Raw genomic sequence first — 26,715 nt, 5'->3', positions numbered from 1 at the left:
CAACATGCTAAAAGATGAAACAGAGTGACGTGATTAAACATTCTTTCTATTCATCTGTTAGTCATTAACCTAGACAGTCACATGGTGATCTGTTTACTGCAGTCAGCTCCTGTAGCCCACTGAGTCTCCACTGACAGACTGGTGATGAGATTACAAGATTACAGTCGGTGTGGACATGTGTTCCCTGTTCTTAATTTGATTAAAACTCCCACTTAACAGCCTGTTCCTGCTCACCTACTGTATAAAGATGAATAAAGGGCTCTGTGGGATGATGCAGGAGCCTGGCTTGAGTTTCAGTTATTCATTATTGTCTTATAAACATCCTCTGTAAGGAAGGCTTGACTAATCAAATATTATTTAGAAAAAAGAAAATCCAAGAATCCTTCCGTAAGTTAAAGCGATGGTTTATAGCTAACCCTAACCCCATTTAAAAAGAAAAAAAAAATACAAAACTGTGACTGTAACAGAGATTTGATGGTAGGTATGCAAGCTTATTTTTGGTAGACTGAGACAACAACTATGTCCAAAAGTATTGCAATCATGCGTAGACCATAAACAGACAAAGACATAAGTACTTACTATATATTATAAAAACTTTCTAGGCAGACAGACTTGCTTGAAATAGTTTCCATCTCGGCTCAGTAATAACGTGCCAGCATTTTAACAGTTTTTACCTGATAAAAGTTTGACCATTTGCCTTTTAAATTCAGCTTCAGAATGCTAACACTTGCTTAAAAGCTCTACACACAGACTAAGTTTCCAGGGTCCAGTGTTCACAATCTCTAGGGTTAGGTTTAAGTGTTTATAAACCTTGTTTAGTTAACAAAAAAACTATACAATATTTTAATTGAATCTGAGCCAAATCCATTTGCAAGGTAAACAGCACAGGTGTTAAGAAATTATTGAACTGGCATAGGAGCACAAGAATGGGTCAATTTTAATTCTTGGGAGATCCTGCCCTGTCACCCACCAAAGGATGGTAACAACTGCTTAAAGTGTTCCTTGTGTTATTTTTTAGCTTACATTCCTTGTTCAACGCTCCTACAGCTATTCAACAAGAGATTTACTACATTACCCAGAAGACATTAGCCCTGAGGGTATTGACCCAGCTTGACTCAATTTATAGCACAGTTATATAATGTAGTGGACTAAGTACCAGCAAGAAAATGCAATTTTCTAATGGTGCAAAACACTGTGAAAGACCAGTACAACACTGATGATAGCTGAATCACCACTGTAGCTTAAGTTTGTTTCATGTATTCTGTGCAATGGGGTAAAAGTTCATTTGCATGTATACAGAACAGCACTGGTTCCTGCATGCTATACAATATGATGGGCTCTTGCTGAGATGTCATAATTTAGCCCGACTCAATAGAGAGGATCAGTAGCTTATATGGATTAGAGGGTTTTTTTTACAAAATGAGTGGCAAAGTCTTTCAGCACTGATGGGGCAGAGTTTAAAGTTGCAGAATGGTTCACCAGGTTATCACACATGCAGATGCAGATATCAATCCTCCTTGTCCTCCTCAACACCAACACCCACAAAGCATACACACAGTAGCCATGCACATAAACAAACATGCAAAGTGCCATCACATGACTGGGCAGGGCCTGTGGGTGTGGCTGGCTTACAGAGTGAGAGAATTCCCCTGCCCCTCTCCTTCTCTCCTCCCATCACTTAACAATACAGAGGAGAAACCTGAAAGAGAATGGGACCAATGTCTGGACACAGGTGAGTGTAATAGTGTTATGAGTGCATATACAATGAATCATTCCTGTGTCTTTGAATGTGACTGCGGGTAGAGATGCAGCCTTTTAAAAGCACTAATCCTTCTTACTCAAGAAACAGAGTAGCCTAAGCTTATTTGGTGCTCAGCATTACTGCCTGAACGACATGGCTGAAGACAGACAGGCTGAGCGGATCATGTACTGTGTATTTATTCACACAAATTTGTTGTGCATGTAGGATAAGTTTCTACCGAGTTTTTAACTGTTGGTTATTCGGTGAAGGCTAATAGTGGAATAAATTGTTCCTTTAGATAGTTTAAATTTAACGAGATAACTAGGCTAACTGCTTAAAATGCAAATAAAAAATAGCGTTCTAATTGTTACTGATAATTCAGGTGTCCGGTGTGTATATCGGTATCCCTTTGTTCGGGTGTAGTAAAGGACTACAGGTTTAGTTTGGCTGTTCAGTGTACCAGCGTCTGTGCGCGCGCTTCAGCGGCCTGTGACACGCGCGTGTTGATGAGCGGAGACATGCAGCTGTTTTGTAGCACGCTCCGCTGAGCAGCTCTTTTTCAAACACACATCGGGGCGTTGGCTTTTAATCGAGCTATTTGAGAGACTGCGTCTAAGCAATGGCAGAGAACAACACAAGGTCAAAGGTGAGGACAGAGCGTAATGGAATCCCATGAAGGAGGTGAGGTGTCCTCACATGTACCCAGATAGGCAACCTTCAGTTCATGGCGGAGGTTGAGACGTGGGAAAACGGAATCACGGCAGTAATCGCAATTTAGATTTCAGGCTCTCTCCTTTTTATTTATTTTTCGTCATACTTCACTTAAGGGGTTCGTATGTGGGCCAATAGAGCGCTTTATCATTGCTTTCATGTTTCCTGTTTCTTTACCTTGTAATTCTAAGAATGGCGGGGGGGGGGGAACTCAAACACACAAACGTTTTTTTCAGTTCTTCACCTTTGAATGAGCAATTTCAGTCTTACAAGTTCATGTGACTGGATGTATAAATACTACAAAGTAAATGTGACAATAGAGTAATTCCATATGAGGTCAGTTGAATCTGAGAAAGTGTTCCACCTGACATCCTCAGAAACAGCTGGGGTTTCAACTTTAGTATACATAATGGAGCCATGTAAATGTGATACTATGGAAAAATGTCCAATCTACAGGCCCTTTAAGTCCATAGTAGTGGGTTACAGGAAATAACCACATGACAGTCTAAATACTATACAACCAGGAAATGAACACTGTCACAATAGAGACAGTGTTAATTTTTCATGGACTGACTCATAAACGTAGGTCACCATACAAGATAAACTTATTTCCCAGTATGTCGCTGGCAGTCAGTAAACTGAATAACAAACAGTAAAGACCCTTTATTGATAAGTCATAAATTCATAAAATGCAAGAATAATTTAAAGATGATAATTAGCTGTTGCCAAATAGTGAAGTATGGTGGCCATTTGGTTTCTGTTAGTTTGTGGGAGGTCATGTTTTAATCATATTTAGGAATGTAAATGGCTTACAGGTCATTTGTCTGACACTGGGAACAACTTCAGATCTTGTGCGTCCCCGTGACTTCCTCTGAGGTTCACAGAGATGAGCGAGGAGGTGGGTCCACTGCAAAGAGACCATTTGCTGTGCGTGGTTCTGCCAGGTGGGCTGGAGAAGAGTGTCACAGTGCATGGAAGGTGGGTCATATCACAGTTTAAAAAAATAAATAACTGCTGCAACAGCAATGATTTTCACAAAGTGCAAAACATGTTAAGATAATCCTTAAATTCTCATCTTCACAGTAAACCACTGATGGACTTTATAGTGACTTTCTGTGCAAGTAACCATCTGAATCCTTCAGACTATACTGTTGATATTCTATCTCCCAACAAGAGCAACATAAGTTTCAAACCAAACTCTACTATTGGCTCGGTAGAAGCTGAGAAGATTGTGCTGAAGCCCAAAGGGATGGAGGAAAAGCTCAAGGGGCCATACGTGCCTGAGGTAAAAAAGGAGGGGGAAAGTTGTAAAGTAAACCGTTGCTTCATCGCGCTTCATCACAATGAGTATATGTTAACGGTTGTTTCTCATTGCAGGCAACAATACGTCTGTTGATCAACTACAATAAATCCCATAAGACTGTGGTGCGAGTCGATCCCAAACTGCCGCTGCAGATGCTGCTGCCGTTGGTGTGTGACAAGTGTGAGTTTAAAGTAGAAACAACCATATTACTGAAAGACTCTCAGTCCAAAGAGCTGCTGGACCTGACTAAGAGCTTAAATGACCACGGACTCAGGGAAGTGTTTGCCAAAGACACAGGGGGTAAAGACCTCACTGACCATCATCAGCCCAAGACAGCAGAAACAGGTATGAAGGATGTGAAAGCTGCTAGTCAGCAGTCCTGTGATCTTATGTCCCTCTAAATATTTAAAAGACCTGTGATGTTTTTTACCACGATTTAATTCAGGTAATGTCACACTGGCTTGTGTATTTTATTTTGTTGGGAAAACCTCATTTCTATTGTCCCCCTGTTGGGTAATAATGTTAAAGCTGTACAGCATAAACACAGCAGGTACACATCAGAAACTTTTGTTTATGTTAACATAAATAGTTAAAGGCTTAAAGTTGGGGGAAATTAGATGTCAATTACTTTGAGTATGGTATCACTGTTTGTTCTGCCTTAAGTACACAGCAAAATCTCCAGTGTTAAATTAACACTAGAGAGTGTCTATATGGGTCCACTCCTCTGAGTGTTAAATTAACACCTTTGACAGTGTTATATGTTTAAAAGTAACCTAGTCAGTTTTGAAGATTAACAAAGACTAACACTGAGCAGTGCTGATTTTCTAACACTGGAATATTTCTAACATTTTGAGTTATTTTCCAGTGTTAGAAAATCAGCACTGCTCAGTGTTAGCCATTGTTAATCTTCAAAACTGACTAGGTTACTTTTAAACATATAACACTGTCAAAGGTGTTAATTTAACACTCAACAGTGTTGTATTTAACACTCAGAGGTGTGGACCCATATAGACACTCTCTAGTGTTAATTTAACACTGGAGATTAACACTGCTGCTTTCTGTGGATTTTTTTCCCATGAGTGTATGGGAAATGCTTAGAAGCAAAAAACATGAAGCAGACGGAAACTGTTTGATGACAGAAGCCAGATTCAGCAAACAGTCTAAACAGGACGAGTCCATTCCAGGTTTCACTCCTGTGAAGCACAAACCTCTAAGTCTGCAGTAAACAAAGTCTAAACAAAATGGAACAATTAAAAACTGGAAAAACATGGCTTTGGCCTTTTCTGTTGAGGGCTGCAGATGGTGGCTCATAACTGGGTGTCAGCAGCACAAATCCCTGGAGCCAAGCCGCTTGTGTCAACAGTCCAAGGTTGCTGTTTGGGAAATGCAACATGGCACAAAGCAAGAGCCATCAAACTGGTTTTATGAACATGATCACTTGATATGAATTCAGTAGTTAAGCTTCATGACCACGTGCACCTGACTGTCTCAGAGATATGACGTGCAGTCATCAGCAACAAGCAAGTTTGTCTAACATCATGTGGCATCCATGATGGCAAGAGCTGAGCCTGTTTGGAACCAAAAGAGTTGGCCTGACCCTGCAGTAATGTGGTGTTCCTAATAAAGTATTTAGTGAGTAATTCAGTACCATCAATTTGCACTGTAACCTTTGGAAGAAGAAGCCAAATGCAACATGTTGTATATGTTATGGGATCCATAGATAAGTTGTTTATTTCTTAAAAAAACATCTTCCCATGATGCCATGTCTCACAAAACCTTGCTGTCTTAGTAGTCGTAGTCACATATCTTTTATTCCTGCAATACACCTGCTCCTGTGTAAATATTAACCTAATTCATCTGTTTTGGCAACTTTGTTTTCTGTCTGTAACAACTGTCACACCAGCAGAAGTCATCTCACTTCCACTGCAAGGTAACCAACCCAAACAATTTCATATAGTGGCTCGCCATTCAGGGTTTATACTGTATATCACTTACCAATCAGATCCTTTTCATTCCCTAGACCTGCCAAAAAAGGAGAAGAAATGGAAGGAAAAGAAAGGATTCTTCAGCTTATTTAGAAGAAGGAAGAAGAAACACGAAATGGTATATTGTCAGTCTGTGAGGACAACGATGTTTGCTTTATTCTTTATTGATCAACTTTTACTGATGACCAGCATTTACATTTCACGTGTAGCAGGGCGCAGTAAGTGCTCCTGCTTCTCCAGGACCCAGGAAACAAGCGGTACTCCGTATGAATTCGGAGAGCATTTCATCTTCCAACACCTTGCCTATAGAAAAGCCCAAGAAGAGGCAAGCCCCCCCGCCACCAGTTGCTGTTTCTCAGAGTGTCAGTAACTTCAGCACCTGCAATTTAGGAGGAGCACAGGTTAGTTGGTGGCAGGGATGAAAATGGAACACGACCAGAACATCCTGAAAAATCTTTTTGTAAAAATGAGAACACTGGTCAAACTGTGAAAGAATAAAGGAACCACTATATAAATGGAAATACTTGGGACATATGCCAATGATACCATTGTGTCTCTGTAGAGCTCTGAAGGATCTACCTTAAGAAGTACCAAGAGGAGGGCCCCACCACCTCCCTGTGCAAACACACTCCAGGAGCTGCTGACAGATACTAAAGGTAAAATCATGAATGCAAAATGGTGGCGCTGTGGAAAAAAAAAAAAAAGATTCCAGGCATTAATTGAGATAATGGAGCCAGTCTTTCACTTTAAACTGACAAATTATTGTCAGTCTCATTGCTTCATCTCTTATAGGGCAAGCTGTTTATGTTGCTACCTAGTGGTGACTGTCTGCAAGTAAACAAGTAAACTATCCCTGTAAAATTGCCCTTTTGCAGTATTTCAGTAAAAGGTCATTTTTACTGAAATGCTGTCAAATTGGAAATCAAATGTTTAAACAGAGATGAATCCTCAAAACCTCAGAGGGGTTCAAGAAAGAAATGAAATTAAGATGAAAATTATCAAAGAAAATGCCTTCAAATGGGAGATTTGGCAGTTAAATCTGACAAAAAAAACATAGCATTTATCGGTCCTTACAGTTGAACCCTGTGTGAAATGACCCAGGGCCTTGTTCATAAGACATATTGGCTCCAGTCTGTCCTCAGCTTCAAGCTTTCATTCCCCTGTATTACTGTCTGAAATGTGTCTCCTGCCTGGGTCCAGGTTCTCTGTGGACATGCTTTCTTTTTAATGATCTGCTACAGATTTGGCTCTTGATTTCATTTTTAGTTAAAAACTGCTAATAATAACTAAGTGAGAATAAGTAAATTGATCACTTTTTTAAAAAAGCTTTCTTTCGGTGATCTAAATAACAGTGTAATTGTGAACAGCAGCCTCATTGTCTTGGTTCACTCCTTCGTTTTCTTTAAACCACAACACATGCCACACTGCTGAGCTAGTGTCAATGTGATGCTGAAAAAACAACTCCCAGCCAAAGGTAGATGGACATTAAACACACTCCTGATCTCCTACGCTTGCGTAAACATGATCCCCTACAATCTGATCTTTAACATAACAGGATTTTTGCATCCGTGGCAGAACATTTAACGGAGTCTCTTCAGTATGAGGTGGTTCTAAACATCTTGGATGTTAGTTAGGAAGCTATTAGACTGAAGCTTTGTCTCCTCCCTGCTTACAGACTCTGTGCCATCCCAAGGAGGTAATTGAGGGCTGCTGCTGCTGCTGGTGCTGCTGCTGCCACCACCCCTGTCACTTTTTGCTCTCCTCCTTCCATCACCCTATTGCTCCTCTCCATCTTCTTCCTGCGTTGGCCTCTTCTTCCTCCTTCCCGTCTTAGTGGCTTTTGTAGATCTTTTTGGTGGCTTATATGGACACACAGTGCCCTCTATAACATTTGAGACAAAGACACAAATGTTGGTTTTATAAAAAGAATTAGACATTTTCAGAGGTTAATGTTAGCTAATGGGAGAATCTAACATAAATTGAGATATAAAGACCTTCACTGCAGCCACCTTCAGTTGCTGCCGTATTGAGTTTGATATTTAATCATGGAAAGGAATGCTGTTTTGGGTTCAGATCAGGTGACTGACTTGGCCATTGAAAGATTTGCCTTTACTTTTAGGAACTCTTGGGTTGCTTTGGGTTATTGTTGTTGCGTACTTTAGTTTTCCTTTGAACTAGTCAGTGCATTTATTCTTTTTAACACCAGAATATTGATTTAGCCACTTGTAGAGTTTCTGCTTTTTCTCTGATAGGTTTATTTAGATTTTTTTTTTATCCTAATGACAGTCTTCCTCACATCTCATATTTAAAATGAGATTAAAATTACAGTGAAAATCTATAAATTACACATTCAAAACTTAAGCTTCAGCTTCAGATGTTATGTTTACCTCATTTGTCATATCTACACCTTACAATCCACTGTGATGGTGCACAGCACAAAGGAAAAACAACAAGTTGTGTTTTTTGTCCCAAAGATTATGGCGGGCACTGTATTCACGCCTTCTACATTTATAAGCTGTCCATTTGTGCTGTTCAGCTGTCTGCTTATACTACTGATCCATATTTCTCTGATAATTCTGTACTTTGCTTTTTCTAATTTGTGTGTGATTTCCTATTAATGGGTTAGACTAGAGTTAGTTATTGTGCCTTTTAAATGATAAAGAAGCCACCAAGAAGAGCATTTGGTTAAAATGAATTATTAATTCTGTTGATTCCAAAGTGACTTTTTAAAATCTTGCATGTTTAGTTCTTTCTTTGCTAAATAATATAGTTATGTGTTTTAAAGTATGATGTTCGCGTCCTTGAAGTTTATTCTTCTGCTTACTCATTTAGACAATACATCTTAAGATAAATGTAACAGTTTTATGTGCACACTTTTCTAGATTATTTTATTATTAAAATGATTGATAATCATATCAATATTTTAATGTATATTTCTGTATACTATGTAAGCCTACATCTTAATGATATACCGTTGCCTCAGAAATAATTTAAATCCTCTTTACTTTTTGCACACAAATTAATAATGTAGCATTCTTTCCCCATCAATCTACATTGAAAAAGCCTAAATGCAAAACTGAAGAACTCAAGAATTGAAATCTTTACTCTATGAGATTATTTAGATCTTTAATTCGGTCTCCTCTTAGGTAAGTTTCTACAAGACTTTGACGAGGTTATTCAAATCAAGGATGGAAAGCATCCTTGAAGCTCCATCTTTAGGTTCTTCTAAGGATGTTCAGACAACGCTTGGAGTTTACCAAAGGCCTTCTTGTTTGGTTTGCTCAGTCCTTGCTTTATCTGCTTCCAGATAAAGACCATTATTCTCCTGAACTGATACCAACTGTTGAGTGCCACAATATTAACCATTTATAGTCAATTTCTTCATTTAAAGTTATTCCTATGTGTGTACAAAAAAGTAAGGGTTTTTAATCATTTAGAAGTATCTGCACACAGATTTTTGGGTCCAAGACCTTTTAAAAATGAATAATTAAGATGAAAACTGTTGCTAAGTCTTTCCTGTTTCTTTAGAAACTGTCAAGTCCCTGAACACTCCGGAGGAACTAAAAGAAAGTGATGAGTCAGAGTGTGTAAACAGATCACCATCTTCACTGGCACGCCCTTTACAGCCAAAGTCAGGATCATCCTCCTTACAGCAATCACTGGCTCATCTCCACGAAGTGGCTGATCCCTATCTGCCTATGTTACGAGGCAAAGACTTCTCCAGCGCCCGCTGCAACCTTGCCAAAGTCCTGATGTCTTCTGTTTCTAGAGAAACACTGGTCAGACGTTTGAAGAACTCTGCCACTTTCCCCAAATTTCAAAATGGCTCCTCCTTTACCCCCATGACCCCAAGGTGTCCAAATAGTGAAGTTTTCTGCACAGATGTTGAATCCGCTTTCAAATCTAACCTTCCAACTGAGAGTGAATGGGAGTATCCAGCTGAGAAGAGGGGGATGACCACATTTAAAGTTATCCCTCTGAAGAAAACACAAGATCTTACCGGAGATCTTCCAGACCAGTGCTGTATATCACCTAAAGATACCCCAGAGAGCAAAACGTCTCATGAGGTTGGGAATAATCAAGTAGATACTGATGAGAAACGATATTCACCAGACACATCGGGGAGTGAAGACCCTGCACCCAGTCCGGATACCTCCTCTCAGCAGATTCAGCTTCCTGACAACCTGGCTTCTCCTCCACTTTTGCATGATTTAACTGATCAGAACTTACCCAGTCCACCTCTGTCGGAGGCTAGGGACACCTCTGAAAAGGAGAGGGAAGAGGTGGGCTATGAGGTCTCATCAGAGGTGATTTCAGGGTGCAGTTATGGAGAGGTTCATACTGAAGATCACATCCACTCAGAACCTCAGAAGGAATTTGTCGATAATTCCAGCGCAGACACGTGCGCCGATGAGACGAAAGCTGAGGAGGAAGTGGTGCAAGAAGAAGAGGAGAAGGAGGAGGGCAGTTTCCCTCCACCTCCTCCACCTGTCTTTTTCAATGAAGACATAGCGATAATGGAGAATGAAAGAGAGGATACTACATCCCCCTCTTTGCTGTCCTCCCAAATATCAAGCCCTACAGTTGCCCTGAATGGGCAAATTAATGTATTCAGGGAGACCCTTCAAGACGAGCCTACTTCACCTAGGCCTGAACAGAACAGTCTGGAAAAGAAGAGTGCAGCCCCTTCCAGATTTGCTCAGGCAGTAGCAATAGCTGTCCAGAGATCTCAATGCAGTAAAGGTCCTCAACTTTCCAGTGGTGCACATGGTTTGCTTCCATCACCACCTCGGTCCACATATCAGTATGGTGAGTTCTGTACTCGACTGGTAGTTTAGTTAAGTCTCTTTACTGTGATGACTTACTTTAGAACTCACTAATAATTATATTCACATGTCTGACTGTCTTCCACTGCCTGTCTGCTTGCTAGAGGCCCTGTGACTTAGAAACATTTCTCTTATTCTTCTACAGGTGCCTGACCTGCTTCCTCTCAGATGTTTGAATGAAAGTCCTGGTTCACAGTTGGGCCTGACTGTGGACACCAGACTGAATAATTTCTAAGAACATCATCAGTTTTTATTCTTTTCTTTTTAAGGTTTGTGCTCACTGTCAAATGTCTGATTTTTGTTACAAAATGATTTATATACATGTTGAGCATAAACATTTTCTGTTATGAAGAAGGCCAAATTCATAGGACATGAGGGAAAATGTCCTGTGTGGGGTTTATTTTTTTATTTTTTATTTTTTAAACCATTTTCATTCAGCATGTGCCAACACAAACACAACTCTATGCGAGAGCTTCTTTTTTTGTGTCTTTAATTGCAATTATAGGCTTATTTTCTGCATGTTTGAAATTTATTTTCTCTTTCAGAATGCCTGTTTGTATGCTTCCAGATATCAATAATACTGTAAAAAAGAGCTGTCTCATATTCTGGTCTGGATTTTAGTCACCAGGTGGCAGAAGAGCTTAGCTTTTAAAATGCACGAGCCTGACACCATCTCTTTTTGAGATTTTTTTTTCTTTTTTTTATAAAATCGCTGCTTACAAAGACAAAATAGACAAAAAGCATTTTATATATTTAACTGAAATTATATGGAACATTATTCTAATACTCAGTTGGGGTTTTTTGTTTTGTTTTGTTTTTTTTAGTGTCAGAGTTATTTTCCCGTAGGCTATTGCTGTTCAAAAATCCATACCCATTCAGGGACATGCCGTGAGTAAGAAATACATGTAATATTTATTAGAGATGAGATAATTTCTTGCATTTCCAGAAAAAAGAAAAGGGAAAAAAAAAGAATATCTTTAGTGTAAGCCTGGGTTTTATGCCAAGCATTTCAGCACCTTCCTGAATAAACTCAGTCCACTTTGCTCACATGCACACACAGTTATGTCTTTAATGGACCCATACCTTGGGGCAATACTGCATAGCTATACTTGGGTGCCAAAAGAATCTGCACTACTATATGTATTGATCCAGCCCTGGCCTTAAAGGAACAGCAAGGAGCTATGCAAGACCTAGCCAGAACCGCCTGTGGCTAAAGCTTCTTGTTTGCCAGGCCTGGACTGAGTGGGCTCACTTGAAGACTTTCTTTCTCTTCGTCTCTCTCTCTCTCTCTGTGTCTCCCTCTCTTTATCTCTCTTTCTCTAACATTCCTTGCTCCACCTGAGAAGCGAGAGAGAGAGAGAGAGAGAGGAGCATGGGTTGCTGGTGGATGATGGGAGGTGACCATTGACCCTGTCGTGTTTCCGCGGCGCTCCTCCCAGAGGAGATGCCTGGCCCTCAAGGGCACAGCCATGTCACGCTGCCGTTGTCATGGAGAATGCCATTACCGCCCCTAAGGGAAAGAGCCATGTCTAACGTTTACCAAAAAAAAAAGAAGTCTGCAGGAAAAGAAACACACATGCTGGAGAGAAGCTCTTTCTCCTGCCCAAAGCAATGATATCCAATGTAAGTGACAACTCTGGCATTATCCTTTTCCAAGCAGGGAAAGGTTGAATTTCAACCAGAGCACTAATATTCGTCATTATTCAGACACAACGAAGCTGGATTTATAACGTGGTATAACAAAAATACTACATGTCATTTCTGATCAAGCATACAACCGTGATGTTATTAGCACAGGTGAACGACAGAGAGGAAACAGACGCAAAGAGGTTTTACTGATTATTGTCTCTGGAGACGAGGTGAGTGAAATCCTGGAGGACACTTCAGTCACATGAGCACACACAGGTTCAAACACATTAATGAGGGGCCTTTGGGATGAATGCAAGATCACTCTCTGGATCGGTTTAGTTAAACACACCTGAACAAACAAGGAAAAGTGAGTGCATGTACAGAACACTGATGGACAACAAAGGAACCTACACGGCAAGACTCCACCGTACAACCTCAAAATCAAAGGAAAATCTCTCTCTTAATCACTCACACAACACACAAAATTCATAATTAAAAAATGAAAAAAGTCTTTGATGTTTGATTTCAGTGATCATGTTGATGTCAATATGAAAGCCACTAAACTGCTTACAGTTGTACTGCAGCTCTTTCCACCAAGATCTTCCTGAATTATAAAAAAAAATATATTTAAATTATAAAAAAAAGTTATAAAAAATACTGGAAAAATTATGCAACGACGAAAAATAAATGATTTTTTTTTTAATAAAGAGAAAATGGGCAGTTAGAGTAGGTTCATAAAAATCCAAAATGTATCATGTATGATCAGGATTTTGAAAGCTATTCTGCACCAGCAGCATCACATCTAGTGGGGACTAAAACTAGTTTTAATAACAGAAGAGAATTTCAATTATCAGACAGAAATCTGTTAATTTTCCTGGCATTTCTCACCACTTTTTTTTTTTAAAGAAAAAATGCCTCTGATGCCAGAAAAAAAAGATCCAATAAACAAAACAGGTTTTAAAAACTAAGAAATAACACAAAAAGCTCCAGGATTCACAAAGACGGGCTCTGACATGGGTTTTAATTAGTGGCATGATGTCCTCTGGTCACCTGGACTGGCTTATGTGGCTGTCGTGTGATTGTTGGGGGTTCTTTTTCATGGTCTTTGCCTTACAATATAAAATGGCTTGAGGCAACTGATGAGGTGAATTGGTGCTTTATAAATCAAGTTGATTTCAGTTATTCAAAAAAAAAAAAGTGTTCAGTTTCGTAAAGCACGCATGTCCCCTGATTGGAGCATCTTTAAATACACTTACATTTGCATTAAATCCTGTAAGTTGATGAATTCTGCTTTAGTTGAAGATGTATTGTACGCCCTGAATGCATTTAGCACTCCACTGAGAAAAATTTAAATTCTGCCATTTTTATACAACACAAAATAAGTGTAAACATCTGACTTGGCCCACATACTGCGCTGTGAGTACAACTAAAAAACTCCAGCTGGAATCAATAACATAATAGCTGGCCCACACAAATCGAGGTAATGCTATTTATCATTTATTTATTCCTTCATCTCTTCATTCATCTCTATTTAGTTCTCCATCTGATGTATCTGCCTCGTGGTTTAAAGATGCCCACGAGCTGGTAAAAGTCGGAATCTGATTATAAAACAGTGAGCAGGCCCGAGGCTTGTGTGTGTAAGGGGTGCACATGTGCATTGTAGACTACTAATATATGTGTGTTTACATGGCACCTCCATGCTTTGGTAGAAATAATCAATAGATGAATCACCCAAAGCAGTGGAGCTCTCCCCAGGCAGTGTGGTGCAGCTTAATGCTATTCTTTCCATTCACCTTGGGAACGGCATCCATCAGGCCTCCCCCCAAAGTGAGGTACACTTGCCTAAAACATCACCAGTGCTTGAGGGGCTGCTTGGAAAATGATGCAGGGAGAGCGCAGTTGACCTCTCACCTCCTCCATGTTTTCGCTCGCTTCCCTCCTCTTTGGCGGAGCGGCAAATCACAGAGTTCCTGCCTCATTGGCATTGTCAGGCGCTTACAGTAGTGTTTCTCTGTATTGTGCTGGTGGTTAACTGGTTCAAATGTTATGGAAATGATATTTACCTCTTCTTTGATCCTGTAAACTCCAAACAGGCAGGCTGTCCCCCCCCCCTCCCCCCCGTTTGAGGGAAGAAGGACTTACAGTAAAAGCAACGCTATAAATACAAACGAGAGGGAGAAAAATAGACGTCTGAAACGGAGCTCGGCGGTATTAAAATCAATCAAATATCTGAAATTTTCTACTTGAGCTGATGCCTTTTTAAAATCACGATCCACTGTTGCTTGTAGGACACAGCAACAATTTTTGACACAAACCACAAAGTCAAACCAATTTGATTAATGATGCTTGACAGCTCTCTATAAAACAAACTAGAAGCAAAAGCAGAAGCAGCGTTTGACGGCTCAACATACAGTGGTCGGCCCCTATTGCTTTGTGATAGATAGTGGACAAGCTCCATCTCGCCGTCATTTTTCTTCATTCACCTCTTATCGCTGAGACCTGAGAGAGGGAGAAAAAATGCAGCTTTCTTCTGTGATGAATAGTCCACATGTCTGATTCAGCGCGGTGACAAACTGACACAATCACAGCCGATAATATGTCACCGGTGGCTGTTTCTTTGATCAAAACACAAGCCCCTTGGCCCCTGATTCTACTTAGTGAAACAAATGCAAAAACAATGCATTTCCTCCTCCTGATGATCACCAGTGTAGTGCATCCTTCATTCTAATCAGTCTAATAATCACACCTCTTAGCCGTGAGCTCACTGAGAATGTGCTGTGAGGCTTGTAATGCCCATGCAGTGCTTATTCAAAACCAAAAGGGGGCACAGTAATCCCTGATTCAGATTAGTACCATTAAGATGGATCCGAGGAACGCGCTGACTTTGATGGTTGTATTGAGACGTAAACCCAGGAGAGTCACAGATGATTGGTGAAGTTGATGGATATTTGATTTTCACTTTGACAGAATAAAACAACTCAAACTGCTGGAAACTATCTCCATTATGAATCTCATTATTATTATTATTATTATTTTTACCTAACTTTGTAGAACTCTGCTCATTTTATTTTTAATAAGTAGAAATCATGACCTAAAAAGTGTTTAATTTTAACATGCATCTCAGTGAAATAGCTCGTGTATGGAGGAACCCTGCCATATTTTTGAGGAAAGGGATATTACATTTTTTTAAGTACTCTGAACCTACCGATACACTTCTGAGAAGTAAAAGCAGATTCTGTATAACATATTTTACAGCAGAGTATTGAGACTATTATGTGAGGAAATTGATTTTTATAGTTGTGCCTTCGGCAGACTTATTACACCCACATGTAGGATTTAGTATTATGTCCTCTACATCACCATGCGATCTGGAAAAAAATGAGGTCTTTACAGTCAAGTTTGAGGCTAACATCGAAACTTAAATTCAAAAGAAGCTCATGTAATTAATAGAGATGGCACGATACCACTTTTTTATGTCCGATACCGATACCGATATCATAAATTTGGATATCTGCCGATACCGATATGAATCCGATATAGTGTTTTTTAATCAACAAAACTGTTTTTTAAAATATCTTGCTGCATTTTGCAAGTCTGCAAGTTCATACTCAAGTTTAAAACAACAACTACACTAAAGCTATTCTGTTATACCTGTATACAAAAAAAATATTTCATAGTTCAGCAATACTGATCAATCTAATAAACTTAGACCTACACCATCCTCCCTATTCTGGTATTTTAAAGAGTACTTAGCGTAACTATTAAGCAACCTAACTAATAGGGTTCCAACTCCCAGCAACAACAAAATTAAATAAATAAAAAATAGGGAACCACCCCTCACGCGCCACCTCATGATGCTTAATCGACGTAATCAACCTTAATTTGATGCAGTGTGAAAAAAAATGCACAGAAATCAATTATTTTTCAAGAAATATTAAATAGATTCAACATCTTTCTTCAACAAAATTGCAGACTGCACAGATGGTACCTTCCCAAAGTAAAAAGTACTATAGCTTACTAGGGTATATATATTAGACTTAATAGTCACTATGTACAGTAATTGACTTCTATTCATTTTACATCAAATTAAAACTTTGGGTGTCAGATAATTATTTATTAAAAGCTAGACATTTTAAATGAGAATAAGAAAGAAAAGTATGTCTTTGTGCCCCCTTTTCCCAGTTAATGCCCTATCGGCCCCCCTGGCTAAACTTTGCTAGATCCGCCCCTGCACAGTTACCAGCCGTCAGCTACGTAGAAAAAGATCCTGGTGTAGAAATTAATATTAAATAAATTCTAACAACAGCTTATCAAGCTTAAACGTGCTGCTGTTGTTCAGCCGCTGGTTTGCTCTTTCTGGCGCAAAGTGGACCAAAAACAAACGAGAGACAGACTCGCGACAGAAAAGCCGATCAGCTGATTTAAGCAGTTTCACGATTGAAGTAGCAGCCGGAGAGCGAGAGGCAGTCGCTTGTTAAGCTTAACGTGGGAATGCTTTACAAACATTCAGAGATGGACTTACACACTTGCTTTACTTCTCTCGGGGATAACTTTGTCGGAGATGAAATGCCAGGTTGCTAGCGAAGCTCCACATGCTATCCAGACCACCGACAGGTCCTGCATGCCACAGCTGCTCTAACACGTGATGCATACGTTCTGAGGTGAGTTACGGCGTGTTGCAAGTTTTGTGAGGTGCTTTCGTGATATTTAATGGATCGGATTACATTTTTTATTTTTCTCCGATATCCGATCCAGTAATTTAGGTCAGTATCGGACCGATACCGATACGTAATATCGGATCGGTCCATCTCTAGTAATTAATATGAGTGAAACTTTACCTGTTAACATCCATCAGATCAATGGCGATCCACTGAGGAATCGAAAAAGAGGAAAGGTTTGGTAAACTTCCTGTTTTAACAGAATTTCCCCAGTTTGGAACACCCAGAGCTTTTAATAAATAAATTGGATCTCCCAGTTTCTGATCTTTTGCTGATTTACAGTAGCATGTGGTTAAAAAAAAAACCAACCCCAATTCAGGTGGGTGGCCAGTGATCTGGTAGATGTTTAGATTATAAGGAACAAGTTAATACATAATCACATGTTCCCAGCAATGCTTGTCCATCCATGCATGCATAGAGACTATCTTAGCAACAGCCTGTATTAGGTAACCTACAGTAACTTTAAAGGAGTCTGACAAGGTTGCACAGTTAACATTATTCCACTAGTTGACAACTGCAGACTAGAACCTAAAGCTTCTTAAATGACCGGGTGATCAGGGTTGCTTTGCTCCATGTCTGTCTTTCAAGTTATTAGCTCAGTTTACTGATGGATCAATAAGATAGCAACAGGTCAAGCTGCCAGACCACAAGGCTACCTATCTGAAACTGAGCTTTCAACATATCTGTTTTTCCACACATTTAAATTAAATTTGGGATTCCAAAAAAATTACAAGCAGCATGTGATATGGAAAGCTGTATTTTGATCCAAGAAGAAGACCTATAACATGGAAAAGCAACATGCAAATACATTTAATAAGATATTGAATATTAAAGATTAAAGTTTTAATCCTTTTTAATTGTTGATTACATGGTGAGAACAAAGCAGTGACAACGTTTGTTTTCTAGTTCTGCATCCTGCATGTATTTAATGCAAACAAAAATTCTTGCAATAATTGATCAGGTTTATCAGCATTTACGGTCTTATTCACAGGCCTCTTGATGGAGCCGCAGCACTCAGCAACAATCCTAAAAATAATAGATTTTTTCCTCTTTTTTTTTTCTCTTTTTTGTCTGTCATCATTAATAATTCATCTCTTTTCTTGGATGCTAAAACAACAACAAACAGAACAACAGCTCGGATAATGTATTCAGTCAAAAGCTCATTGTCTGGGGGAGGAGGAGAGGGGACAGCGAAAATGTGCACTGGAGTGAGACAAGAGAGCACCCCAACAGGGAGAGGCTCAATGTCACTCTGCAGCAAGGCGGGAAGGAAGAAAAACAAACGCCAGAAGGGGGAAAAAAATGTAAAAAAGGGAGCGGAAGATAGAGTTTGTAAGTCATAAAAGCCCAATTAGAGGCATTAGGGTCCTCAAATGGAGGATTACAATGAATAATTTGTGACTGCAATTTTTTCAGGCTGATTGTGCCATTAATGTTGGTGACAAAAAAGGATATATTTTTGAGAAGGGCTTGTAGAAAAGCTTTCAATGCATGAGAGAGAGACAAAAAACAATAATTCAAGGTTACATGTACGCCGTGCCAAATCTGCTCCGCGGTCCTCCATTGACTCAGCTGCTTTTCTTTAAATCTCTTCACTCCCCCGTCACCCCTTCATTCGGAGTAGCTCGACCTTGAATGTCTCCGGTGTGAACCAGTGCTCCAGCTTTCACATTACGCCAGAATGGATCCTGACTCATTCAATTTAAGCCCATCAAGAAAGCACAATACAAGCCAAATTAGCTGCCATTATTTAGACACTTTCCTGCCCCCAATTTGAGGTTATATATCACAATTAGTTACATTTGTCTCGGCTGTCTTCGTGGTTGTCCCACTCTCAGGAACATGCATGAGCCATTTCAACAGGCTTTATTCTTATATGGGAATTAACAGATTTAAGCTGAAAAGTGGCACTTGTAATTGTCTGTTTTCCAAGTTTTTATATTGAAAATATTACAGTGGACAATTATTTATAATTTTCTTTGTGACATCTTATTAAATATGGCTGTTTTTTTTTCTTTTTATTGTAATCAGACAGAGGTGATTTCTGAGGATTCATCCACAGTGAAAAGAAGTTGCTGAACATGGAACTGGTTAAGCAGTGTATATTTTCTGAGCACCTGAATGTCACAGAGAAATGTTTCCAGGTTGTTATATTGCCATTGCCTACTGACATATTGTACATTATTTGGAAAAAGATACAAAGAAACTTACCATCCTGAATCATTTTTCTTTGATGCACTGCACGGCCTACATACATATTTAGACAAAAAGTCAAAACTATTCAAAATTCAAGTATGAATTTTATTTGAAAAAGAAATTGCCTTGGCAGTCAAATTGCCTAGTTTAGACAACTAAACTACAGTTGGGCTGCTACAGCAGATTTTCTTCTTCGTTTTTTAAGATTTTTTTATTTAGCTTTTTTTGGGAGGGTGGGGGGTTAATGTGGGATGTAGGACAGGACAGAGAGCCCCTGATTTGACATATTGTTGCCTGCTTAACCAGCGACGCCCAACAAAATCCCTTTTAATCTTACACCGTAAAAAAAAAAAAAAATCCTAAAAAACTAGTAATATTCCGGCAGCTGGAGCGCCAAAATAATATCAGAAAATAACAGAAAATAACTTTCCCATGAAAATACGGTTATTTTCAGTAATGACAATACAGTTTGTTGCCCTAATTTTACATGGGATTTTGCCTTTTTCAAGTGCTTTTAAACATTAAATTAGGAACAATTTAATGTGATCAAACAATGAAATTATCTATAAACAAGGTCAATGAATGCAGCAATATGAATAATAATACTTAAATGTACAGAAATATACAGTTAACAGTTGGTTTAAATAACAATGGATTGCATAGAGCGCTTTATAAGACCCTCAAAGCACTTTACAATTCTACTTTATAACTCCCCTCTGGCCATCACCAGTAGGTGAAGTGCCTCGCCCAAGGACACAACGACCGAGAGTGTCCGAGCCGGGGCTCGAACCGACAATCTTCTGATTACAAGGCGAACTCCCAACTCTTGAGCCACGATCACCCTAAATAGCAACAATAATAATAATGATTTGAAGTGAAAAAAGTTTATACGAATCATTTTATATATTTTTCCATTTGAATTTAACAGTTCAATCTTTCAAATAACAGACAAATATTTGTGAAATTATGATACATTTGTGAATGTATTTTAACAATCTAAATATGCATATGTACAGACAAATACATTTAAAAAACAAGAAAATTATGTTTTATTACATTTACACGGATTTTACGTTAATTTACATTTGAAATGTAAAATTACAGTCTATATATGTGAATTTAATGATATTCTAGAAGAACAGTACAAAACTGTAAAATACTTTTATATTACTTTTTTTTTTTTTTACAGTGTATTGATGTCTTTTATGCAGCTTCTCAGCACCATGTCGAACCACATGCCCAAGTTTTTTACCTTGTCCCTGCAATTTATGACATGGTCATCAATTTTCAAGATGACATTTTGGGACAAGTGCTGAAATTTTTGTGGTCCAATGACCATCAACTCTGTCTTATCAGTATTTAGGAGCAAGAAATTATCCGATAACCAGCCCCTAATTGCAGATAGACAAGATTCTATTTTAGAGACTTCAGCACAATTTCCAATGGTTAGAGGAACATAAAGCTGCAGATCATCAGAGTTACAATGAAAGGTTACATTAAAAGAACTTAAAAGAACACCAAGAGGCAGCAGATACATAGAAAACAGCAAGGGTCCAAGTACAGAGCCCTGAGGGACCCCATGCCTCACTGCACAGGTCTCAGAGAGATCATTTTTAAAACTAACATTCTAAAACTAACTAACAAACTAACTAAAAATGTACCCTGTTTCTGAATAAATATTATTGTAAGTGTTTATGAGTAGTTAAAGTTACAGCATTGAGTTTTTGACTATTACCTAAAATATTACATTAAAATAGCAATGTACCAAAAAGAAAGGGAAAGGCACACTGTGGGTTGAAAACTGCTGCAAAAATCTTTACAATGATGCAGTCTCAAATTGCTTTCCATAACCTTCCCAGCAAACATGTGCTCTTTGGGCCCATTGAGGCAATGTGGACAGATCCACATGGCGCAGGATGGGCAGCCTACAACAAGCCCCACTAGGGTAAAATGGCTTAAATGTAGGACACAGATGGGCCCCAGTGGGCTACCGAACTCAAATACTGCCAAATGAGTTTGTCTTATAAAATAGAATGTGGCCTGATAACTTCTAGGATATTTAAAAGTAGAATGTGAGACAGAGCCTTCGGGTTTCAGGACCTTCTTCTGTGGAAACAGCTCCCAGTTTGGAACTGGGAGATAGACACCCTCTCTACTTTTAAGATTAGGCTTAAAACAGTGTTTCTTTTGTCTTGTCTTCCTCCCATCACCCCAGCTGGTTGGAGCACATAGCTGCCCCTCCCTGAGCCTGGTTCTGCCAAACATTTCTTCCCTTTAAAACGAAGTTTTGATTGATGGGTAATTCCTTCTCACTATTTCCAAGTGCTTGTTCATGAGGGATCATCTGATTGTTGGGGTTTTCTATCTATTATTATAGTATCTTTACCTTACAATATAAAGTACCCTGAGATGACTGTTGTTGTGATTAGGTGCTATATAAATGATACTGAATAGAAATTGAATTGAATTGAACTTTAACTTCCTGAGTTCTTCTGCAGTATATTAGTGTATATGTAAGATGCAGTTTCACTTCCTTTTACTGATCTTTTGATTCTTTGATTGTAAAAATCTTCTATGGTGTAATCGCAGTATTATAAATATTGTGTCAGCGAAGACACCTGTGTGTCAATGGGCAACTGACGGTCAACTGTGGGGATGTGTGGGCCTTATCCTTATCCCATGTGGGCCCCAAGTAGGTTTGCTCACACATGGCCAACAACAGTTTTGCCCTTTGGGGCCCCCGTATGGGTTTTCTATGGCAAACTGACTAGGGGTATAAGTTATCATTCATATTCTACTCAATTCTGCATATGAGAATTCACAGGCAACCAAAGGAAATTATTCCAACGCAGACCAACAAATGGAGACATACATAAAATGCAGTACCTGTACCTGCATTAATACGGCACTGCAATAAAGACAAAAATATTTTCACTGCCTCTGTTTAAGTGTAAGATGGTTGAGATGAGTAATAATTTGCTGGGTATTATTTGTGTTAATCAGCTTGATATGAATTCAGAATACTGTATGATACATAATTAGAAACTTATTGGGTAGCTCTGAAATATTAGACGTTACTTACTGTTTGTGTTTTATTTTTCCTCTCCATGCAAGTGTGTAATGGAGACATTATTCAGGCATCCCTATGATAGTACGTTAGCATTGCTTTGCATGGGATTTATGTTTTATTTTGCATACCAGCATTTATTAGTGTTATTTAAAGCACAGCAATGAGTTGATCTTTTGTTGTTTTCCTAACTTTTAAAAAGAGGGTGGACAAAGTGATCCGCCCAGCATGTGGAATGGAAACATTCTGCATGCTGTGGCGGCAGAATTGTTGGCCACCCCCAACAAATTTGTTTTTGAGTCTCCAAAAACTAGCTGAGGTCCGTTATGTTTTATTTTTCCAAAAATGACTCCCCACATGGAATTTCGTTGTCTAAAACTATCTCTTCTCATGCGTACCCTCTGACGCAGAGAAAGAGCTGCAAGAGCACATTGGCAATCCATTGATCAGGCACATGATTAAAAACCGATATGTTTTGAGAAAACATAAACAAGGACCAAACAATAGAATCAACACAATGTGGAGCAAGCATTTTTCCACTCCAGGTAAAGCAGATGCAGTTGCATTCTGTTTCTAAATTAAAGTGGAAAAAATTAAAAACTCACTAATTTTTTGACAAAAAGATACACTAGATGTAATCTTTTCCAACCCATGATAATTTTTTGCAATGTCCCGTAAATAACTATTGACATATCTGCATTTTAATTTAGTTTTGAAAAGAAGACAAAGCGAAGAGAAACAAGATGGAAAAAGCAAAGAGAAATAAAGATCTGGCAGGAATCCATTCATTCAGGAAAGCAGGACCACAGAGTTTACTTCCAGGGGGAACAGATAAAAGACTATCTTTGAATGCAGTTAATGACTTTTCTCACCTGAAGTGTTGACAAGTGTTCCGTGAGTACACTTCTTACCAGATGGGAACATTGACTTGACTGCCCAAATCCACCCCAAGCCTAGTTTTCCTTCCTTCTTTTTCCGCAGAAATGGAAGCTCCTTTCTTTTTTCAAAAGCATCTGCTTCTTTCTTATCTGTACATTGATATGCTGACATTCTCAAACTTTACATCCATGTCTGCTGTGAGTTTAAGGTGGAAGGTTCAGAGCCTGAGAGATGCTTTCTTGTTTGGCGTGTTGTAATGTAAAATCTCTTAAAGAGTTTGTTGAAGAAAAACTGTCGGCGGCTGTGCTATTAACAGGTGTTCACACTGCCTTCCAGCTCTGCCTGTCTATAGAGCCAGAGGGAGCTTTAACCTCAGTGCCATCATATAGGGTAAACAAATGTGGACCCTAAACACAGTGGGAATCTGCTCTTCAGAGTCAAATGGAACACAATGCAAATTCTCCACATTAACTGGGGATACTTTTAGATTTCTGGATTCAAACACAGGATATGTGAAAGTTTCTAACAATACAGATGTTTTATGTAAGGAAATAAAAACAAGAAACATGACAAAAAAGCAGAGATGCCCTACATGTCTGTCAGAAACTCTTTCGTGGGAGATAAATCCGTATTCATGAGTCTGACTCTTGCCAGTTACACTGTTTTATCTAGGAAGGATTTGCTGAGCCTAAATGTTCGCTTTGGAAAATAATTTCCCTTCTCCTGCAGTTGCTTATCACCTCCTAAATTTAAGTGGTTTCAGTTAATTGCTACTTTGTCGGCATCTGTACAGCACTGTGATGTTATTTCAGTATACTGTCACAAATTAAAAAGGAGTATTGTCCATTTGTCCTTCATATAGAGTACTTTGGAAATCAGGTTGTATAGATGAAAATAGTTAACGACACTGCCATTAAGGGATATTTGGGTTTTATGCAGATACAGTGTCAGTAAAAAGAGATATTTTTCCAGCTAACTGATATATGTTTGAACCACTGATTTCTGCATTCACAAAAATAGCCCCTGACCATGTGCCCGTCTTTCTTTATAAGAGAGATTGTCTTACTAGGCAGCAGCTCTATCTGTTCTATTTTCAAAGCAAGAACCAAAGCTGCACATTGAAGAAAGTGCTTTGAACTTACTTACTTTTAATTGTATGTTTTTAGGATATTGTAAAAGGGGAAAAAATGCTGCATACCTCAGTCCATCTGTCTCAAATGTAATATGAATTCATGGAATGATACCTGGAGTTTATTAATTCAGAGCCACAGAGACAGCTGAATAATGAAATTTAATGAAAATTTTAGATGGACTAAAAGTCAGAGTGCTTCTGTCATTAATTTTAAAAGCACACATACCATCAGGCTTCACACAGTAATGATAAATTCCTCCACTGGACCTCATGGTATATGGTAACTGTGCCCAATACTGAGAAGAAAGGCTTGTTTCTTATTTGATGGAATTCAAGGTCTTATTATGGGAATTGATTTTCCTGACAATGTGCATATCTAAAAAAAGACTTAACTTTAAATTCAAATGAAGGACTATAGGAAAATGATTTGTCTTGTGAGGGTGACTGATGAAAAAAATGTTGTATTTCTCGCTTGCACTTTTTCTAGATTTAAAAAAATTTTTAAAAAGAAAAGTGCAAAACCTACGTTAACTCAGGGATTACTGTTGCCTCACTTTATTATGTTATGTGGAAGATTCAAAATGAAGACGCAATTTGAGAGGCATGCATATGACTATTGCAAAATAGGATCCGTGACTTCTAATGATACCTTTTACAGATCCTTTTTACACAAAATTTAAGTCGCTCTAATTTTCTGGGAAACTGTGCAGCTGAAGTAAAGCATACATTCAGGTAAAAACCTATCCAACCCCTCCCCCAGACAGTCCTTTACACTTTCCTCTGCAGTGTCTAACTATGATAATAATAATAATAAAAGAGATCAAGTCCAAAATAATGTGTGTATTATCTGAATATTACTAACTACCAGATGAAGGTAAAATCTGATTAACTGTCTTTTATGGAAGCCAGCAGGAAGCCACCAATATTTATATAAAGTAAAAGCAAACAGCAGCAGAACAGGTGAAGGTGAAGACAGAAGTTAGCTAAAGTCTGACAGTTTCCTACAAACCATTGTCTAAATTGTTGTGGAACTGAGAAATAACAAAGTTTCTCCTGACACTTTGTGTAGGTATTTCAGGATTTGACACCTTAAAGAAATGACTTTTCAAAGCAATTTCTTCAAAGGCAACATTTTACAGTCTTCTCGTGACCCTTCTTTTTTATGCTATCAAATATTCTCTCATGTAAAGATATGTTTGTCACGCTATAACTAGATGAATTAGCGCCAGCCCAATGTCTCATTTCACTGTCAATGCACTAAAACTTAATTTCAGATCATAACAATGAATGGGAGCCGTTTAATTTTTCCAGCTGCATACTCCAGTTAATTTTTTGAGTAGAACGATACTCTCAAAGGAACAGCCTTCAGCATTGTATCTTAAACGAATCTATTCAAAAGAATCCGCATTCTCTACATAGCACATCTTTACAATTAATTGGTTTATCCGCTTCTTTTCACGTATGCTCAACTAACTTCTGAGATAAGTTGTACATGAGGAAGTGTGCACAAAAACTATTCACAAAGTGTTTATAATTTTCTGCTTGAAGGCCCTCGATACATTTACTGTTGTGGTTGATTTTTTTTCCCCTGCTGTTTTACAAAGAATTGGAAAAAAATAAGATGAAATAAATAAGTCATTGTCAGACTCTATCTATTAGCACCATCCTCTCTCTACCTGTCTTTATTTCCTGTCTCTTTTTGTCACATTGCTGCTTATAACGCATTGAAATTGTACAATAGGTTCACTGTTGACCAAAAAAAGATGCTGGTAGGAGAATAAATCCAGTCAGATCCCTGTGGTTTACTCATCCTACCTCACGTCCTGTGGACTTGTGACTATACCTCTGGCCCAGCGTGGGCCGCACTCAACCAAGCATGGTGTTATTGGACCAGCCATGGAAACCCTCTGTACTCTGACCCCAGAGGAGATTGGATCCTTGGTAGCAGAGAACCTTAGCGGCTGCCTCTGTGGCTTCGCAGTGTGACTCCATACAGCGGGATAATGTGTTAGTTGTAGAAATGTAAGACCCCGGGATAAATCAGGAGTCAGTACAGGATAGACGGGATCATCCCCTTTACTTTGTCAACTTTTTCAGTTCAAGTTCTTATGTTGTTCTTATGTTTTAAAGCTCTTTCAGTATTATTCCCCAAAGTTTTTCATATTTTTCCTGTGACTGCATGGATTTCCTCCTAGTATTCCTGCTTCCTCTCATAGTCCAAAGACACGCATGCCAGATTTTTAAACTCATTTTAAACTGACCAGGTGTGGATCCAAAGGTAGGTAAATGCATAGAATAAAGTGCTGTAAGGATATATGTGTAAAGGTAAATACAGCTTTAAGAGTAAAATGCTTTGAGTGGTCAGTAAGATCAGTTAAGCTCTATATAAACAGCAGCCCATTCCATCATATCTATCCTACTTAGCAGTAATATGTGTGGATTCTGGAGCTTTATATTAGTGAAGCTTCATTGTTGTTAAAAATATAGATTGAATGTGGGCACTATAGTCTACTCTTATTTTCTCCCAC

General features: G+C 38.7%; 1 protein-coding gene across 1 annotated transcript; it reads left to right on the top strand.

Moving 5' to 3' along the window:
- The first annotated feature begins 3,338 nt into the window (after positions 1-3,338).
- Positions 3,339-10,764, top strand: LOC146608539 (uncharacterized). Its single transcript, XM_085348730.1, has 10 exons — positions 3,339-3,430; positions 3,536-3,737; positions 3,830-4,100; positions 5,659-5,685; positions 5,776-5,858; positions 5,950-6,141; positions 6,303-6,396; positions 7,416-7,436; positions 9,269-10,549; positions 10,712-10,764. Exons 1-10 carry the CDS (start codon positions 3,339-3,341, stop codon positions 10,717-10,719), a joined length of 2,271 nt encoding a protein of 756 aa, XP_085204856.1. The 3' UTR covers positions 10,720-10,764.
- The last annotated feature ends 15,951 nt before the right edge of the window (positions 10,765-26,715 follow it).

The sequence above is a fragment of the Diplotaxodon limnothrissa genome, linkage group LG23, assembly GCF_057381915.1.
Source record: "Diplotaxodon limnothrissa isolate DT_005_m linkage group LG23, D_limnothrissa_male_GT1.1, whole genome shotgun sequence".
Classification (NCBI taxonomy): domain Eukaryota; kingdom Metazoa; phylum Chordata; class Actinopteri; order Cichliformes; family Cichlidae; genus Diplotaxodon; species Diplotaxodon limnothrissa.
This window is presented reverse-complemented; position numbering and strand designations above follow the sequence as displayed.

Bases quoted from the DNA above. Each gene is read 5' to 3' on its own strand.
- LOC146608539 (XM_085348730.1), top strand. From the start codon at position 3,339: ATGAGCGAGGAGGTGGGTCCACTGCAAAGAGACCATTTGCTGTGCGTG. The intron at 3,738-3,829 runs GTAAAAAAGGAG...TTCTCATTGCAG, and splicing joins AGGGGCCATACGTGCCTGAG to GCAACAATACGTCTGTTGAT. The intron at 5,686-5,775 runs GTAACCAACCCA...TTCATTCCCTAG, and splicing joins CATCTCACTTCCACTGCAAG to ACCTGCCAAAAAAGGAGAAG.